Source organism: Calliphora vicina, chromosome 5, assembly GCF_958450345.1.
Source record: "Calliphora vicina chromosome 5, idCalVici1.1, whole genome shotgun sequence".
NCBI classification, from domain to species: domain Eukaryota; kingdom Metazoa; phylum Arthropoda; class Insecta; order Diptera; family Calliphoridae; genus Calliphora; species Calliphora vicina.
In genome coordinates, this window is record NC_088784.1 from 101,245,480 (window position 1) to 101,266,458 (window position 20,979).

At 29.5% G+C, this 20,979-nt stretch overlaps 1 protein-coding gene across 1 annotated transcript; it reads left to right on the top strand.

The window, feature by feature from the left end:
• Positions 1 to 6,607: 6,607 nt before the first annotated feature.
• Positions 6,608 to 19,695, top strand: LOC135960982 (uncharacterized). Its single transcript, XM_065512413.1, has 4 exons — positions 6,608 to 6,903; positions 14,252 to 14,331; positions 14,438 to 14,606; positions 18,391 to 19,695. Exons 1-4 carry the CDS (start codon positions 6,738 to 6,740, stop codon positions 18,507 to 18,509), a joined length of 534 nt encoding a protein of 177 aa, XP_065368485.1. The 5' UTR covers positions 6,608 to 6,737; the 3' UTR covers positions 18,510 to 19,695.
• Positions 19,696 to 20,979: the final 1,284 nt, after the last annotated feature.

Genomic DNA, 20,979 nt, shown 5'->3' on the forward strand with positions numbered 1-20,979 from the left:
TTTTTTTTTTTTTTTTTTTCAAATATTTATTTCGGAAATTTTTTCTGTGTTTGATGTGACACAAACTGGTTGCACTTAACAACTAAATGGACTAAAAATATTTTTCCCAAAAACAGGAGTGACCGTTAGAAATTAAATAACAAAAAATAAACGTTATTACATCTTCTTACTAAATACATATGTATGTATAAGATATTATTAGACTGCTGCAAAATTGTATAAAGAAAATGTAAAAGTTTAGGCCATGAGCCCCTACAATAACTAAATGCTTTATCTTTTAACATATTCTACAATAAATTAGTGAAAGGTTCCAGAGAAATAGTTTTGATTTCGAAAATGATTAATTCCAATTTTTATTTTGATACCATTACATTTATGAATTTATTATTAATTAATTCATAGGCTTAATTCCTTTGCAGTTTAAATAAATTGAATTCATCCCTTTCTGAATTCATTCCTTTAACAATTAATTCCTTATATATCATTCAATTTTTCTTGAATTCAAATCCATTACAAAAGATTTTTAAAAATCTATTGAATAATTCACATTTTCTTCAATTCAATTCTATTACAAAAAGGATTTGGCAATTCTTTTCAATTAATTTTTTAAATGATTAAAAACCAAACTGAATGTAGGCAAAAATATTTGAATTCTATTTGTATTAGATTTTAATTAACAAATAAATTTAATCATTCAAAGGTTGAATGAATTCTGTTATGAATTAATTAAATGATTAATGAATTCTATTTAAATAAATGTTTCTGAATGAAGCTGAAGGATTAGATGTAGGGAATATATTTGTAGAATGAATGGCTGACATTTTTTAATTCCGAATTAAGATTTTAGTGAATTAAGCTCAAAATCACTTTGACATATCGCACTGGATCCTCTAAAGAGAGTCAACTCAAAAATTTTCACATTTTGCACTACCCACTGTAAAAATCTGCTATCATTTTCTCTACTCTTTCGCCAAAAAATACAGTTGTATCCGTCTTCATATTTCATTTGGGGGATTCAAACGGTCTGCTATTAGGTCGTATTGTCATAATGTCGTAAAATATTATTTTAGTTTAAACTAATTTTTGTTGTGTTTCAAACAAAAAAGTTCAAAATTAATACGGCTTTTTGAACTATGTTTATAGTTTTGTCATAAAATAACACTTTTTTTGTTTGCAGCACAACAACAACAATTAGTTTAAACTTAAATAATATTTTACGACATTATGACAATACGACCTAATAGCAGACCGTTTGAATCCCCCAATTGTATTAAAAACAAGTAAGAAAGCTATATTCGGCTGTGCCGAATCTTATATACCCTTCAGCAAATTATACTTTAAAATAATTTTTTTAAATATTTTTAGGTAAACAAAATTTAATTTTTTTTTTAATTGTTTTTCAAAATTATTTTTAAATTTTTTTTAAAAAAAGTTTTTTCCAAATTTTTTTCCAAATTTTTTTTTAAAATTTTTTTTTTAGTTTTTAAATTTATTTTTTTTGAAAAAAAATGTATGACAAAAAAAATTTTTTGATGAAAAAAAAATTCGGGTTAAAAAATATTTTTACCGATTTTGACCCATTGTAGGTCCAACTTACAAGTAGGTCCAACTTATAGCCTTATCTACATCGCGATGTAGATAAGTCCATTGCAACGATGCATCGATGCATCAAATTTACTTTGAAAATCAATCATCGGTTAGCGAAACTTATCGAATGAGGCTAATTTTTGGCTTATGAGGCTAATTTTTGGCTTAACGGGATTGTTAATAAACCAAATTGCCGCATATGGATTGAGATCAAGCCACAACAGACCCTACATAGTCCATTAGATCCAGAAAAATCCACCATTTGGTGCAGTGTTTTGTTTGAAAATATGGATGACATCGATCCGGGCGACATGTGGCGCTACGATCCATACGGCGACCGCAATCATCGATTTCTTCAAAATCAAAATTTGGCGATAACTTAATTTCGATAAATGGAACAGCCACCTCTCAATTATTTTCTGTGGTCCCACGTGAAGTCAGCAACAATTGACGACTTGGAGGCCAACATTATTGACATAGCAATGCTCAAAATTGGAACTGAATAGCGGCCTATAATTCTAAAAGAGCATGTTGATTTTCGTAGAATAAACTAATAGTCCAGCTGGTCTGAGTTTTTTTATACAGTGGGTTAAAGTTTTAATTTTTTTTATCGAAGGGAGCATTATACTAACCATAGAGAACATAGAGCGGAAACTAGAAAAAAACTCAAACAAAAAAATTACTCAAAATATTCACACATACGAGTGTTGTTTTTGTTTTCACATAGTTTTTTCTACTAATACATTCTCACCACTTAGGTTTTTGACAACTGAGTTAGGTCTTTGACAGGAGAGTGTCCGCTCTATGTCTATTCTCTATGATACTAACTGAATAAAATTTTGTAAGTTAATGTCTGAGAGAGTTCTTATTGTCAGAGTTATATTGTGGAATTGTATGGGTATAGTTTTTGTGGAAGATCTTAACCCTCTATCTCCTCACTTTACTTGTCAATTCAACCCCTAAATTCGACATGTTCCAAGTTTGGATGCGTGTAACTTTTTATAGTTAAGAGATAATTGTATAACTGTAATTTCTTAATTATCTTTATAAGTAAATCATACCAAATAAGTAATAGAACTGCATTGACAGATTTCAGAAATACTAAAAACCAAGGATCACACTAAGCTAACGTTATTAAGGTTATTAAGGGCGCAGCCAAATATAGTACCTACTCCGACTCTTGACAACAATAATTTTTGATAGAGGGTATACGATGTAGTTAATTTCTCTGGCGCACCCTAAGGAGTAACACACATAATACCTAATGTTTTGCGGTTTATTTGTTTCCTTTTTTATTAACTTTTTCGCACAACACTTTTTAGTGATGTCATTGGAGGCAATTAGATACTTACCACAATCTCATATAAATATGTATGTGATTAGTTTGATAACACATAAACTAGTTACAAGTAATGGCTCATTACGCGTAAGAACTAACAGAAGACGTTATTAGTAAAAGAAAAGTAATTGCTCATGCCAATGACTTTTAAATAAATAAGAGTGCTATATTCGACTGTACCGAATTTTATATGCCCTTCACAAAAGAACGCTCTCTCTGAGAGAAGTTTCACTTTGGAACAGAGTATCCGATATTGGCTTGATTCGTCCACAATTTTAAGCAACATCTTTTTTGTGTAGTTCTACACGCGAGAAAAAATATAATTCGGCATGGTTACTGTAACCATTTAAATAGTGTTACAAGATTTTTAACAATATTATAGTCACAGTAACTATTTACATGATTGTGGCAACCATAATATGGTTAATTTATGATTCACATGATTGTATCAACCATATATGTATATGGTTACAGTAAACAAGTATATGTTTGTGGCAACCATATTTATGATGAATAATTTTATCATAATATGTTGTTCTCAGATTATGATAAGCCTTAAGCCGAGAGCAACATAATATGATAAGTCCTTCATCATATGAATGGTTGTCACAAACATATATTTGTTTACTGTAACCATATATATGGTTGATACAATCATGTGAATCGTAAATTAACCATATTATGGTTACCACAATCATGTAAATGGTTACTGTGACTATAATATAGTTAAAAAACTTGTAACAATATTGAAATGGTTACAGTAACCATGCCCAACTATATTTTTTCTCTGCGTGTAGGACGCTGATCACAAATAATTTATGATGAGAAAAATTCGGCTAAAAATATTTTTTCCGATTTCCACCCATTGTCGGTTCGAATTTTTATGGCGTTATATTCAATAGAAATCTCTTTGTAATGCCTTACATTTGATATCCACATAATCTATATCTTGGTCCAAAATTCAGGGTTGTCGTGGTTTTTTGCTTATATCTCAGCCATTTGTGTACCGATTTTCCCGATTTTAAATAGCAACCGAACCAGTACTTTATCGGATATATTGATGTATCAGTCATGATTGTAAGTTAATTGAGGGCTACGGAAGGATTCAGAATGTAAATACTTTATGGGTCGCAAATTAAAAATGTGGAATTTACAAATGTAATGATAAACTTATATATACCCTTACCACTCATGGTGAAGGGTATACAAATAAATAAGTAGTTTTTCCTTTACTTCTAAGTAATGCAGTTATGAGAGATTGACCTGGGAAAAAAAATTGTTGTCCGTTTAAAAATGTCTATTAAATTTCGAAGTTTTGCATTTCTGGTAACACTGTTGATTTGTTTTGTTCTCACAAACGGGTTTTGAATTATTTTTCGCTCTCAGATCAATCAATAATTGATCAATACAGTGTACCGGCAGTAATTAAAAAAACATAAATTTTTAATTTTATAATTAAATATAAAAAAATACAGCACTTTTTGCACAAATATTCTCTCATGATTGGGAGCGTTTTGTACCGAAAATGAGCAAAATTGTTTTAACAAAAAATAATAATAATAGAAAAAAAATTCCATACCATGTCTTTCACATTATAATATTTTTAGGAAAAAAAAATTTGGAAATTTTTTTTTTTAATTTTGAAAAAAAAAAATTAAATTTATAATTGAACAAAATTTTATAACAATAAAATTGTTTGAAGTAAAAAAAATTCGGTTAAAAATATTTTTCCATTTTGGTCCGATGGATTTTGATCTATTGTAGGTCCGACTTACGGTGACGTTATATACATACATCGCTTTAAAGGTCTTTGAAATATCTATCATTAGATATCCATATTGTCTATATTAATGACTTGTAATCCAGATATAGATCAAAAATCCAGGTTGTCGTGGTTTTTTCCTTATATCTCAGCCATTTGTGAGTCGATTTTAAATAGCAACCGAACAGGGCTTATAGTGGATATATTATTGTATGAATCATGAATGTGAGTTATTTGTGGGCTACGGGAAGATGATTTATTATAATCTAGTAATAGAAAATAGAAGATTAATCAAATGTGGTGCAACAAATAAATATTTTTAAACAAAATTAATAAAAATCGTCAAAATATTTTTAAAAAATCGAGGTACTCGTGTTGATAACACGCTGTTATTAACATTGTTTATAAGTATAAAGCTGCTAACATCAACATTAAAGCTGTAGAAATAATGTTGTCCGTTATATAATTCATGAATCTACTAGAAGATGACACTGTTATATAAATAGTAACAGGAAGTTGCAGAGGAGTCAGTATATCCTAGACGCTATTAAACTTAACATGCACTGTATTACCATTGGCGCATATTCATAAACGATCACCAAGTCTTGACTTCTTTAAGTACCTATTTAAGTTATTCACAATTGGTTACTTTCAGCACAATTAGTTAGCACTTAATCATGGGTAAAGTTGTAACTAAATGCCAACTACTAATACATTCAAAAAAACAGCTGATTGATTTCATTTTAATACATGTATACAAAAAGAAAATAATCTAGAGATGTGTTTTTTTTTGTCAACAACATTCTATTGAAAAATTTAATTTTACATGTCCTTATTTTAATTGATTTACAACTATAAATTTTGTATGTACTTTTTAGAGAACAAAAATAGTTTTTTAATAGCTTTATAAGCCTTTTAATTAAATACAGTATATATCGATCAAAATATTATCGACATTTTGTTTTCTCTACATGTCAAAGCAGTAACTAAGCTAGTTATGAATTGTGAATAAGATCTACAACTATCTATGAACTATTTTTTAGTTTCTGTTTTACTAGTTCCGACTTTAGATATGATTTATGAATATGCGCCATTGTGTTTGGCTATTTAAATTGTTGTGTAAATTTAAATAAATAAAGAGTTGTTACATATTTTAAACTACTGATCGTATTTATTTGCAACTAGTTGACCGCAAATAAAATATCTAAATTTGTACTGCATACATTAGGGAGCTTTTTTTATTACAGTTGACTGGACTCACAAAAAAAGGAATTTCCGAGTTTTCGGAAATTTCGAATCGAATAAAAAAAAATCAGCCAAATCGCTTCAGCCGTTCTCACATAATGACATTGCATACATGGACCACTTCATTTATATATATATATATAGATAGATAGATAGATAGATTAAGAGAAATACGATTTATTTAAAGGAAATAAACCACCGTTTTTAAAAGGTAAAAACGTAAAAATATTAAAATTTTCTTACAAAAAAAAAAACATTTGTATAATTGTTTGCACTAGGCAAAACACTGTTCCATCAAAAAAATTACTCAATTAATTAAAAACAACAACAAACAGCCGGGTGAGTGAGTACCTTTCCAATGATTTTATTTATACTCTTTGCTACTCAGACTAGAGTATAAATGTAAGTTAGTCATATCGTTAGTCAATTTTCACAATATTACAATTTTGTGAAAATTACAAATATCTAAATTTTCAAATCCCCCAGATAACAGTTTGCTATTGAAATTATCAAAATTGATTTATAATGTAATGGAAATCTTTGATAGGTTATAAAAATTTTATTTTTTCTATAAAGAAGGGTAAAAATGATTCCACACCACCTTATACATATTATACTGACTTGTTTTCCTTTTATTTTATGTCATTCTACACATTACTAATCAGTTGAAATGTTATTATAAATAAATAAAGTTTAACTGAACAATACAAAGTGTTTTGTGCGGATTGAAATTCAATGTTGCATTTATTTAAATGATCAGAATTACATTAGAATTTTCTTTTGGAAATACCCGAAATCGGCAAAATGAAAACACTATTTGGCATACGCAGCAATATTGCTATCATTGTAGTGGCTGCCATATATTTAATAGTCTCACTCAATACCAGCATAAATGGAATAAGTAATTTTCAAGAATTTCTATCTGAGGAACATACACCACATGGCTATCTGCTTATAAACACCGATACAAGTAAGTATTTATGTACATATGTGACAACAATTCTCAAACAATGAATGAAATTTACTTAAATGTATCTGAACTGCATGAGAAAATACTCAAAAACGTAAATAGATTTATAAAGCGAGTGATGAAATAATTAATTGTAAGAAGTAAGAGAACTATATACGGCAGTGCCGAATCTTATTTACCCACCACTAATAATACGGGCAGCGATTGTTGTGGGTTTTGTAAAAAAAACATATATCTGGTTAACCAGATATTTGCTATTACTAGAAAATATCTGATATGGATTCTGGGAATATTCAGGGAAGAAATTTGTATGGGGACTGGAAGAAATCATGGTCCGATTCTTACCTTATTTTGACCATTTTTAATACCAAGAATTTCTGATCAACAATGAATATTTGGGAAAATTGTCACCCCCATATGCTTTTCCCTCGAGGCTCTATCGTGCCAACATCCGACGGAAGGGCGTAGCTAGTTCGTCTTAGAATTTTATAAGGACCCAGAATATATCTACTTGTTGGTACTACGACCAATATTTCGATATGTTACAAACGGAATGACAAATGCAATATATGTACTCCCATCTTTTTGGAGGTGGGCATTTAAAGAGATATAAATAATCATAGATCGGAAACTATCCTGTCAAAGACCTAAATCAGTTGCCAAAAAAATATACGCTTTAATAATTAATAGTAATTTATTTAGTTTGAGTATTTTTCTAGTTTTCGTTCTATGTTTATTTCTCTATGTAAATAACCATAGATTTACCCAAAAATTACTCAAAATATACATAGAGCGGAATCTAAAAGAAAAAACTCCTACAAGAAAATTACTCAGTAGAATCGCATGTACCATCAAAAAAATGGGTTGTTTTGATTTTGTCATTCCGTTTGTAACATATCAAAATATTTGTCACAGACCCACATTAGTATATTGTTACGAAATTGTGCTTGAATTCAACTTTCAAATAACAGTGCTGTAATAGCAAACTGTAATATATCTGTGGGCATTATTAAATAAAAGCTTTCAGTTGACCATTGATCGTAAACTGGCAACGCTGTATATTCGAATTCGAATATTCAGTTAAAGAACATTGTAGAAAGTACACCACAGATGGCGTATGTATTAGAAACCTCTAGACAGTTAAAGAGAAATATAGAGTGCAGATGGCAGTGTTATAAATAGTGGCAGAGGTTGCAGTCGTTAGTCAGTTTATCAGAGACGCTATTTGAATAAACCAGGGTTTCGATATTCAGCTCTAGCAACATATTGCTTACATTTGACTATGCAATAAATATGAAATTATCTCATTTCATCACAATCAACTAATATAAATATTCATACTGTTCGTTCGTATTACTATTAAAATTGCAATGCTAGTCTGCAATTTTTAGTAGCAAACACAATTAATTGCACATCCACCAAAATATATGTTCGTGCTTTAGTAGCACACACAGTTTTTTTGTCGTGCAAATATTGCACTCCATTCGTTTTATTTTGTTGTGCTGTCAAACTTTTCTAGCAAAAATACACACTTCTGTGGTTGTGCTATAGCACAATTGACATTTCTGCAATTGATGCTATCAGTTGCTGTTCTTGATAAGTGCATAACAACATATCAGTAAACACACCCAATGTACAGTTGGGCAGAATCAAAATTTGTTTGAAATAAATCTGGCATTTCTAAACTGCTGATCTGATCAGGATAAAATTTGACGCGGGCGTAGCCAATGAGTATTCGAGTTTAAATTATTAAAATGGGCCCAACAAATGCCCCAGGGGCGGCGCTATGGGGGCTCAAAATAAGGTACCTTCGACATGCAAAATTTTTAAACACGTGCCATTTTTTTTGTTTCCCACTCGATTTCAAAGAGTTTTATATGTTTAGAAAGCGCTCGCCTATGTCTTGAAAAAATATGCTTGCGTGTGCTATTTATCTCTTATACTTTTCGAGTTATAAGCATTTCAAAATTGAAATTTTAAAATTTTGCCATACCTTGGTCCGCTTTTTTAAAAATATATGTCGCACTTTTGTACCGAACAGGCTCGATTTTTTTTGTTAGTTAGACAACTAAATTATCAGTAATATACAAAATATTTCAGAGTAATATCGATTATAGATCCAAAAATAAACGATTTTCAATTTAAGAATTCAAAAAATAGTAGATTTTTGCTGTTTTTTGGATGAACAGGTGACTGAACTCTTTTTTATTAAAAAAAAAATTTCTTTAAGAACATATAACAATTTTATGTTTTTCTGTAAGGTAGCTTTACAGAGAACATTTTGGTATAAAAAACATGTCCTATTTTTTGAACATGTTGCCCTTTCGTCCTTCGGAATTTGACCTATTTTTTTATCAAAATTTCAACTTTGGGCCACATGTTCTAAAATCCCAAAGTTGGGATCAAAAAACGGAAAGCAGCTTTAGAAACCTTGATGTGTTTCCTATTTATCCCCAAAGTATTTTCCCAGCCCCGGAGGAAATGTAGACCCTATGGTTAAAATTGTAAAAAATACCATTTTCGGGATTTTCGCATACATTTTTAGGAATTGTGGGACCTTTTGAAAAGGTTTTTTACACTTTGTAATTTGGAATGACAAATTTAAAAAACGTTGAAAATTTCATTGAGTTTTGCTAATAAATAAAGATTTTATTACATATTACATATTTATTGAGTTTCTAAAACTAAAATTTTTATCAAAATTTTAATAGGATTGCAAATACATATTAGGAACAATTTGATCCACATTTATTCCGAACATTTTTTTTCTTGTTTAGATATTTTAATTTTTGGTCTTACAAAAAAAATGCAAGTCAATATCTCAGTTAGATTCAAAAATATTTACACTAATGAATAATCGTTATTTCGTATTACATACTTGACAATAAAATAACTAGCAGCATCCAAATAGCCAAAAAACAAGAAATATCAATGCAACCATAGCAGAGCAACCAAAGAAATGTAAATTGCTGCCAGAGAAAATTGCTAGCACAACAAAACAAAAACGAATGCTGACGCGCAATATTAGTTCGGCAAAAAAGTGTGTATGCTGCTATAGCACGAACATATATTTTGGTTGTTGTGCTACAATAACGAGTTGACAACTGTTTGTATCTGCTACTAGAAATTGCAAACTAACATTGCAATTTGTATAGTAATATATGAATAGTAACAGCAATTTATATTAGCAGAGTTATACAAAATTATAATAGTAACTATATTTTTAGTATGAAGATTGATAAAAATGTATATTTACTGCAATTGACGGCTAATATAGTAGCAATTGTAAACCCTGGAATAAACATCAACTGAGTGCCTTAAAGTGTGCTGTATTTTTCAAGTGAATTCGTATACATTATAAAGTGTCTGTATTTCTGAGAATTTATAAACGTGTATATAAAAAACATTAAGTGACTATTTAATTCTGTGGTTGTTGTACATTTTAAATAAATAAAGAGTTGTTACAATTTTCTAACTACTAAACGGCTTTTATTTGCAATCAAAAGTATCCGGTTTATTTAAAGGAAATAAACCAAACGTTTTGAAAAGGTTAAAACGTAACAATATGTATGTATGTATATTCTGGTTACTCATAAGATTCTAAGACGATCTAGTTCTGTCCGTCCATCTGTATATCTGTTGAAAACACGATAAGGTGCTAGCTGGCTGAAATATCGATATCGATCCATTATTTCACATAGCCCCCATACAGAAATCCATCCGGAATACTGTTTCAGCAGTCATAAATATATTGATTATGCTGCAATACTGAACAAAATTTTGCACAAATCGGGCAACATTTGTCCCTAGTCCCACTCAGAAAATGAATTGAACATTCAATATTGTCGTGATAAAATTGGACATAAACAAGTTTTTTATGAACCTAAATCTTTCTACCAAAATTTTGTACAGATCGGTCAATAATTGACCCTACCCCCCATATAACCCCTTATATCAGAAAAATATTTTATTGTCCCATATCGATGGTGGGTATACAATATTCGGCACAGCCCAATATAATTTGGAATTGAGATATGCATGGAATTTGTTTGTTATAAAGTTATAATGTGTTAACGTTGGAGGAAAATGTTTATCTATATATGAAACACAAAAACAATTTTCAATTAGATTTTCTTCAACATTTAGCCCCATTATCTCAATGTCTGGTTATCGTTTTTCGCAACGATATACTTTCAATTAATATAATTTTAATATAAAAACTGTCAATATATCGTCGCGATAAAAAAATAACCAGAGTTTGAGAAAATGGAGCTTAATCTTTGAAATTTTTTTTTGAAAATATTGTTACTTTGATCCAAAGCTTTTGATTTGATCTAATTTTGAAAAAAATTTCAGCATTTGATTTTTAGGTCTTGGGGACACAGTGACATTCAAAAATCTAAAAAGCGCAAAATAAAAGTCACCCTAATGCAGACTTGAATAATATAATGTTTTATATCAGTTTCACTGATTAGAACTTTACTTAACCCTCTAACGCGCAAGATTTAAAAAGCTAAAAAAAAGTTGTCAAATAATTTGAATTACAATAAATTTAGAAGAAAATATGTTTTACTTTCTACAATTTTTGGCATTTAAGCAGCATAAATGAAGATCGCATTTTGAGCAAACAGTGTGTTTGCGACTTTTTATATATTTTGCACCATTTTTTTGCCTAATCAGTTTGGAAAGTGGTCGATATTGTCATGACTTACGTCATTAACTGGATGTTTTGTTTTTTCGCCAACTTTTGAACTTCCTGGCTGTGGATCTTCTTGTGGAGTACCAACTGATCATGAGTTAAGGCGTATAATTTAATCCGTCTGTGGGCTCTATCTGCCATTCCTGTCATTTTTTTATATAACAAATAATATAACAAAAGTGATAAAAACTATGAAATATAACACACCGATAAATTTAGCCGCAACCCGCAACAGTGCCTTGAACTCCCCTTAGTTTTGAGGCACCCCACTTTTTGTTAATTGTTTAACATTTACAAATTTATAGACTGAAAGAAGAATATCTTACCTTTATAAAAAAAATATTTCGAATAGATCGGTTGACTAAAAGTTAAATAGTAAAACTTTGATTTTTTAAAAAAAATCCCACACAAAATTTTATGTATCTACTAAAATTATTACATCAATCACAAAACAGCTGACTGGACAAAAACTAAAAGTCAGAATGCATTTCGACTTTCGAGGGAAATGTTAACAAATCTGTAACTAAAGTCACCGTTAAATTTAAAAAAAAAAATTGTAATTACTTTTTGAGATAATTGGTGTTTTGTAATTCATGCCTTGAGGCACTCTTGCGGGTTAGAGGGTTAATTCTATTTGTTATTTGACTTATTAATGTCCCACATTGCAAATTCCATCGAAACTTGACCATTTGATGGATTTTTAAAGTCAGCAATTCCATTCATGAATAATCATGAATCACTAAAGTGGATTGAATGAAACTAGATACTCAATTCAGTTTGTCAGTTCAACTAAAACATATGTACATTAAAAATACATTTTTGTGAAGAAATTTTTTTTTAATGAATTCGAAATCTCGACCACTTATTGACCAGTTTTAATTATACCCTTCACCATGAGTGACAAGGGTATATATAAGTTTGTCATTCCGTTTATTTTCCATTTGCGATAGCGAAGTCAATATAGCCAGGTATGTCTGTCCGTCTGTATGTCAACTTTCCGGTCCATAAATGGCTAAGATATAGGGAAAAACCGGGACAACCTAAATTTGTATCGTATTTTTGATCTATATCTGGATTACTAAGTCATAAATATAGACAATATGAATATCTAATGATAGATATTTCAAAGTCCATTGCAACGATGTATATAAGGCTACAGTAATTTGGACCTACAATGGGTCAAAATCGGGAAAAATATTTTTTAATCCGAATTTTTTTTACCAAACTAATTTTTTTGTCATAATTTTTTTTTTCACTAATAAATTTAAATTTTTTTAAAAAAATTTAATTTTCAAAAACAATTTTGAAAAAAATTAAATTTAAGTTTAGTTTAGTAGGGTGAATATTCGTATATAATATTCGTCACTGCCGAATATAGTTCTCTTACTTGTTTTTTTTTGCATGTTCCCATTATTTATTGATGTTCATACTCGTCTCTGTGATGTCTGGGATATTCAATTAGTCGATTTCAGCAGACAGATGGATATCATTAAATCGGTATTGTGTCCCTTAATGAATGAAATTAATGTTATAGAAATTATAAACGCAATGACAAACTCATGAGTCTTACAAGTCAGACTTTCATATATATATACCACTTATAAACATTTCGAAGTTAGCTCTGAATGACCATAGAAGGGAAGAAGAGAGAAATGCAAATGAAAAAAACTTAACAAAATTACTCTCTTTTCACACATATGGACGATACAATAACCAAATACATGACTTACAGCCCTATCTAATCAAGAGGGGAAGGCGTAACGTTTTTTCCGCTTAGCTTTAACTCTGAAGTCGCATAAAAAAGAGCGGCAACGCTACGTCAAACAATAAAAACAGGGTTATCAAAAAACAAATATTACAACTCTGAGGGGGCATGACTTAAATCCATGGGTTTTTTTTGTACTGGCAAATTGTGGCGGCAAACAAAAAGGCAAGTATGCTACATGAGAATTTTTGACAACTAGAAAACGCTTTCCGCTCTTGTTTAGGTATGGTTGTTCGGTTTATCGCTCTCAGTTGCCTATCTAGTTCTCATCTAACTGAAGAACTATAATACTGCCAGTCTCCAAAATTTGTATAGGTTACGTTGTTATGTTATCCATCAGAATCGTTCAAATTCAATACATTTCGATATTCTCTTAGTCAGTATAGAATCAAACCAATGAAATCTTCCTTTCATCAGGAATCTCCACTATAATAAAAGCCTCATTAACGACTTCTGATGTTTTAATGTCAAAATGTTTTCGGTTGGGTATCTACATATATAATCGAAATATCTATCGGTTATCTAACGCTGTCGTAACGCTGCACGTAAAAAGGGCTGGTAATTTTCAAAAATTAAAAATGTTATAGATTTCAATAAACTCAATATGAAAAATTATTATTTTATAACATAAATTATTTTTAGAGGCAATGCTTATTGCAGCTATTTCGGTAACAGTACTCGAGCTGCAATTGTATTTTAGGGATAACGGTAGCTAACCTTGTAACGGACATTTATCTGATCACATCTGCTGAACATACGCCAACATTTAGTACGGCCTCGTCTACTAGACTTAGATTATAGTCTCTCTAATATAATTTTATTTTCAAATATACCTCTTAAAATTAAAATGTAATTATAATAATTTTTTTCTTTTCCATTTTTAGAATCTTTTCACATATTTACATTGTTCCTTAGCTTGAGTTGTTTAATATCATCGATTTTATTAATTTTGGGCATTGTTGAAGTGAGTTTCACCGATTACAACTTATCAACCTTATCTACATATCACATACATAACACATTTTATTAGCTTTTATTTCTAAAACATTTCTATTTGAATTTCTTTACAGAAACGTCATGTCATACTGCAGCCCTGGTTAATTGTTAATATGGCTTTAATGGCCATTTTGACAAGTGGCTTTTTCTATTTATTGTATTTACTGGTTCAAGTTTTTCATAGCAGTTGGAAGAATGTCTGCGGTTTACTATTGGCAATTTTTATTAATATAACAGTCATGGGTAAGTAACAGCGGACAGGTTTAAATAAAACATTTTTAACCCTCTAACCCTCAAGAGTGCCTCAAGGCATGCATCACAAAACACCAGTTATCTCAAAAAGTAATTATAATTTTTTCTTTTCAAATTTAACTGTGACTTCAGTTACAGATTTGTTAACTTTTCAATTGAAGGTCGAAATGCATTCTGACTTTTAGTTTTTGTTCTGTCAGCTGTTTTGTGAGTGATCTCATAATTTTAGCACGTAAAATTTTGGGTGTAATTTTTTTTTTAAATCAAAGTTTTACTAACTTCATTAGTTTTTCAATAAAATCGTATCATAATTATTGTTTTTTACACCTAAACCGGCAACAATGCCCTGAGGCACTCTTTACCTTTTTGCATCTGTTTCCTAAGCTTAATTTGCAAATTAGTTTCTGATGTCAGTTCTGAGTTTATTGGGTCATAATTACCCTAAAAAAAATTATTCGGCAACTTTTTTTAGCTTTTTAAAGTTTGCGGGTTAGAGGGTTAAACTCATAATTAGCTGAGCATGCCGTGCGATGTACTTAACGTAACGAATCAGCTGGTCGTTACCGCTGTGTTCTGAATAGAAAGCCTTGATTTAATTTTTTTGTCTATTGATGAAATACCTGATCTATTTCAAGAAGGAATGATTGAAATGTAAATCTAAGAAAAAGTCTAAGAGAGAGATGCCCTCAAAAAAAACATAAATAATTGTATTTTTATACCCACCATCAAAAAAGATGCGAAATATTGATATTGTCATTCAGTTTGTTACATATATTGGTCGTAGAAACAAAAAGTATATACTGTTACGTTTAAACCTTTTCAAAACGTTGGTTTATTTCCTTCCGGATACTTTTGATTGCAAATAAAAGCCGTTTAGTAGTTTAAAAATTGTAACAACTCATTATTTATTTAAAATGTTCAACAACAGAATTAAATAGTCACTAAATGTTTTTTATACACGTTTATAAATTTGCAGAAATACAGACACACTTTATAATGTACACGAATTCATTTGAAAAACACAGCACTCAGTTGATGTTTATTCGAAAAGCGTCTCTGATAAACTCACTCACGACTGCAACCTCTGTCACTATTTATAACACTGCCATCTGCATTCTAGATTGCTCTTTAACTGTCTAGAGCTTTCTAATACATATGCCATCTGTGGTGTACTTTCTACAATGTTCTTTAACTGAATATTCGAATTCGAATATACGGTCGCAGCAAACAGCGTTGCCAACTTACGATCAATGGTCAACTGAAAGCTTTTATTCAATGTTAATAATGCCCACAGATATGTTACAGTTTGCTATTACAGCACTGCTATTTGAAAGCATTATGCTACTTTTAAATCAGCCGTTAAAATCGTTACATTTGAATTCAAGTACAATTTCGTAACAACACGCAGAGAAAAAATATAATTGGGGATAGTTACTGTAACCATTTAAATAGTGTTACAAGATTTTTAACAATATTATATTCCCAGTAACCATTTACATGATTATGGTAACCATAATATGGTTAATTTACGATTCACATGATTGTGAACCATGTTTATGATGAATAATTTTATCATAATATGTTGTTCTCAGATTATGATAAGCCTTAAGCCGAGAGAAAAATAATATGATAAGTCCTTCATCATATGAATGGTTGTCACAAACATATATTTGTTTACTGTAACCATATATATGGTTGATACAATCATGTGAATCGTAAATTAACCATATTATGGTTACCACAATCATGTAAATAGTTACTGTGACTATAATATAGTTAAAAAACTTGTAACAATATTGAAATGGTTACAGTAACCATGTCCAACTATATTTTTTCTCTGTGTGAATACATATATTCTATGTCCTCATAAGTTTCTAAGACGATCTAGCTATGTCCGTCCGTCTGTCCGTTTCTCTGTTGGTCTGAGAATAATATCATACTTTTTATGAAATTATTTATAAATTTTATGAATTGAAATCAAATCATACTAACTATTTATATTGAAACTTTATTCTGTGTATTAATCAATATTAGTTTGAATTTCTTGTTTTTCAATTTTTATTTTCTCAATATTAATTTGATTTTATCAATATCAATTGAGGGGCTTAGAGCACAAGGGGTTCAAGTGCCTTTTTTCGCAAATTGAGTTAACATATGGAGTTAGTAGGTAAAGTTCAGACAAGTTCATAGCACAAGAGTTGAATGTGGGATTCTCATCCGTTAGCGAGATATGGCGACCAATTGTGGTACTTGTCATTAAAATACCTCTTTCGGTTGGAGCACAAGGGGTACATGAGCACTTAAACCCCTTGTGCTCTAAGCAAATATTAAAATTCATTTTTCATATGGACTGATTTAGTGAATTCAGAGGAGTGAAAATCTAGCGATTAATTCCATCACTTGTTATCAAAACAACTGTTTCAAATACCTTTGTAAATTATTTTCCAAAAAAGAAAAAGTAACTTAAAATAATGGAATCGAGTATATTAATAATTGTTGATTTTTTATTATTTATGGTACGTAAAATCATTAAAAATAAGTGAATCTGAAAATAATATTGATGAATTTTCTGAATCTGATCATCTCATACAAAGATGATCTTATGAATGTGCAAGAAAACTTCACCAAACAAATCTGAAAGCTCGAAATGTTGACCGAGTCGTGTAGTTACTACCACAACTTCCTCCAAAAAACATCGTCAAAACAATAATATTCCAGAAATTCAAGAACCTACAAGATCTTCTTTGCTATATACCACCAATTTACCATAAATGGTTTAAAGCATTTCCTCACGATAGAATGGAATAAATTCCGGAAAGAATCGGAAGTCAAGGTGAGGATGACCCCGATGATGTCATGGAATCTGATTATTACGACTAAAAAATGTAGCTTTTCTTAATAAAATGTTAATAAAAAAATTGAGTCTATGTTGTTTTCTTATTAGGTAATTCAGAACTTTGAAAAAAAATTAAAGCACAAGGGGTATAAGTGCGACTTTTCTCACTTCAAAGGTAATTTTTGGGTATTTGTATATGTAAAATATGGTATTTTTTATCGTGTTAGATAAAAATATATCTCAGGATCTCTATTAATTAAAAAGCAATATTCCAGATAGCATCTAACATTTTTTATTGTAAATTAACTTTAACCTCATTTTTCTCATTATTAAACATTAGTCACTTGAATCCCTTGTGCTCTAAGCCCCTCAATTGTAGTTTCTCAATTTTAACATAAGATGAAGAAATCAAAAAGGCATCTGGATTTCTTAATTTATAAAAAGAATTATAAATTGTTGATAATTATTTGCCCAATTCACAATTGATGTCGTAGCGTTGTATCGTTGTATGTCGTAATTTCTTTTTATTAATGTTTTGTTTTTGTTTGGAAAAATTTGTTTGAAAAATATTTACGATATACAATGCTACAACGCTACGACATCAATTGTGAATTGGTTTATTGTTTTTTTATGTTTTGTATATTAAAACATGAAGAAAATGTGGGCTGTTCTTTCAATGTAATGGGTCAGGGGGTCGGTGAAGCTAAAGCTTGTTTATACTTCTGCTGTACACACTTTTCAATCAATTTTAATTTTGAATATTTTAAATAAATTTCTAGTTAATTTTGTTATCTCAAAATATCAATGACCCCTACAAGTTTTATTGCAAATCTTTGTTATTATTTTTATTTATTTCGCATGTATTTTATTTAATCTATACAAAATTAAATAAATAAATTAATATGTGTTATTCTTTTTTTTTTTAAATTAATTTTCCAGCATTTCATGACTATCTTTGGAATGGCGTATACTATTTGTACAAAACGTTGCAAAGAGAATCGAGGCGTCTGTATCGTGTCATAGATAATGAAGATGATGACTTAGTCCATGTAGTGTAATTAAAATTGTATCAATTACCTTAAAAACAAATTAAGTGTGTTTAAAAAATTACAAAATCCAACTATCAGTGGCCATACATTAAAACAACTTAAGTGGAAAACCAACGATTTTTATTGGTTACAGCATCATAAACAACAGCTTTGTATTGTCTCAAAATTATAATTTTTTATTTAAGCTGTTTCCTCATATTATTTCTTAATTCTATTTTCGAAATCAAAATAAATTTTACCTCTTAACCACTCCGTTAATGAACTCATTATGAATTAATTCATAGGCTTAATTCCTTTGTACATTAAATGTAATGAATTTCTTCCTTTGAGAATTCATTCTTTATAGAATTAATAACTTATTGAATCATTTAAATTTTCTAGAATTCAAACCCATTATAAAATAGCTTTAAAAATGTATTGAATAATTAAATTTTCCATCAATTTATAACTATTACGAAATGGCTTAAGTAAATTTTTTCAAAATATTTTGTAAATGATTAAAGACTAAACTGAATGAAGAACAAATAGTTCTATTCAATTTGTATTAGATTTGAATTAACAAATCAATTGAATCATTCAAGGTTTGATTGAATTCTGTTATGAATTAATTCAACTATGAATGAATTCTATTTAAATAAAAGTCTCTGAATGAAGCTAAAGAATTAGATGTTGGGAATGAATTTATGGAATGAAGGGCTGGTTTTTTTAATTCCGAATTAAGATTTTAGTGAATTTATCTCAAATTTAATTAAAAACCTCTGGTTTCAACATTTTATTTCATAATTGAATAATTAAAAATACAAAATTTATTATAAATTTTAAAGTTTTCGACATATTTTGTTTAAAGTTTTCACTAAAACCCCTATCTTGAAACTACTACTTATCAACAATGTTAATATCATGCTGCTATTAACTTTGTTCAAAATCACGCTGTTATTAACTTTGTTGACAACATTAACGTTAAAAGCTCTAGTTGATTGTGAAAATAGAACATTCTAGTTTTGTCCGTTAGATTATTCATGAGACTTCTAGAAGATGGTTCTCTAATGTACATATATCATAGGCGCTGTTAGAGTTAACATCAACTGTATTAGCAGTGTTTTCTTGTAAATTATAAAGTGTGTGCATTAAATGAAAGTGACCATTTAAATTGTTGTGATGATTTAAATAAATAAAGAGTTGTTACCATTTTTAAGCTACTGATCGCTTTTATTTTCAGTTAAAAGAATACGGTTTATTTAAAGGTAAGAAACCATTGTTTTTAAAAGGTAAAACAATATACTGAAGTTAAGCTTTTAGTTGAGTATCATTTTTACTTTAATATTTAATAATGTTTCCAGAATTGGGTAAAGAACTGAAAAATTCTCATTTAAAGTTATTTGTTATTTTTATGCAATATAAAGTCTATTTCTTTAAATTTGAAGAAAACATAGTGTATGTGAGATATTATCGACATTTATTATTCGTTCGAAAGGTCTTTTAATGACATTATGTACGGAATTTAACACCGTGCAAATGTCCGCCGCGGCCTGCAGGGTGGCGTCAATCCAAAATGTCCGATTTTCCATGACTCTTGCGCAAAAATCAGGCTTAATTTGACAGATGGCATGGGTTATGTTGGCTTTTTCGGCCGCTGCGGTTTGTGTATTATTCGCATAGATTTGTGACGTAAGAAAACCCCATAAAAGTATATCGCAGTCAAATCACACGATCTTGATGGCCAGTATACATAACCTCAAATCGCTAGTGCAGAATGTCAACAGATGTAAACTGTCAAAGTTCTAAAGTCCATGTTGGAAGAAGCTTTACAAGCGCAATCTTGTAATACATTAGTATTATTAAAGATATTTCCTGAATAAAAGAATTACTGATATAAATTCGTTTGAAATATTAAAATATTTTTTATTGCATCTATGTTAAAATTTAAATATTACTATTTTACTACTGGATTATTCTGCAATGCTGGACCATACACTTGCAAATTTTGAATCGTTTAAGACCTAGTTCGGGAAGATATTTGTATGGGGTAGATATATTATGAACCCATCATTGAAATAGGTTTCGTTCTTGTTCCAATATAATGGACATGATCCAAATTTTATTCAATGATCTCTCTTTAAAATTGTATTTTGCTCAAATGTTTGCAGCAAAGACTATTTGGATAAAAGTAATAATTTTGACTATTTAATATGAATCAGTTAGCGCCAAAAAAACTTACTTTGAAATTAAAGAAATTAAAATATCAATTTTACACTTAAAAACATTTTTGCACAATTCTTGAACACTGCACTAAAATAAAACTGTCAATTTTCCAAGACAATAAAAAACAAGTAAGAGTGCTATATTCGGCTGTGCCGAATCTTATATACCCTTCACCAAATTATACTTCAAAATTTTAAAAATTTCGATTGTTATTTAAAATTTTAAATTTTTAAATTTTTTTTTTTAAATTTAATTTTTTTTTTTAAATTTAAAAAAA

Coding starts and splice junctions, on each gene's coding strand:
- LOC135960982 (XM_065512413.1), top strand. CDS start 6,738: ATGAAAACACTATTTGGCATACGCAGCAATATTGCTATCATTGTAGTG. Junction 14,332..14,437: donor TAATTTTGGGCATTGTTGAA/GTGAGTTTCACC, acceptor ATTTCTTTACAG/AAACGTCATGTCATACTGCA. Junction 14,607..18,390: donor TATTAATATAACAGTCATGG/GTAAGTAACAGC, acceptor TTAATTTTCCAG/CATTTCATGACTATCTTTGG.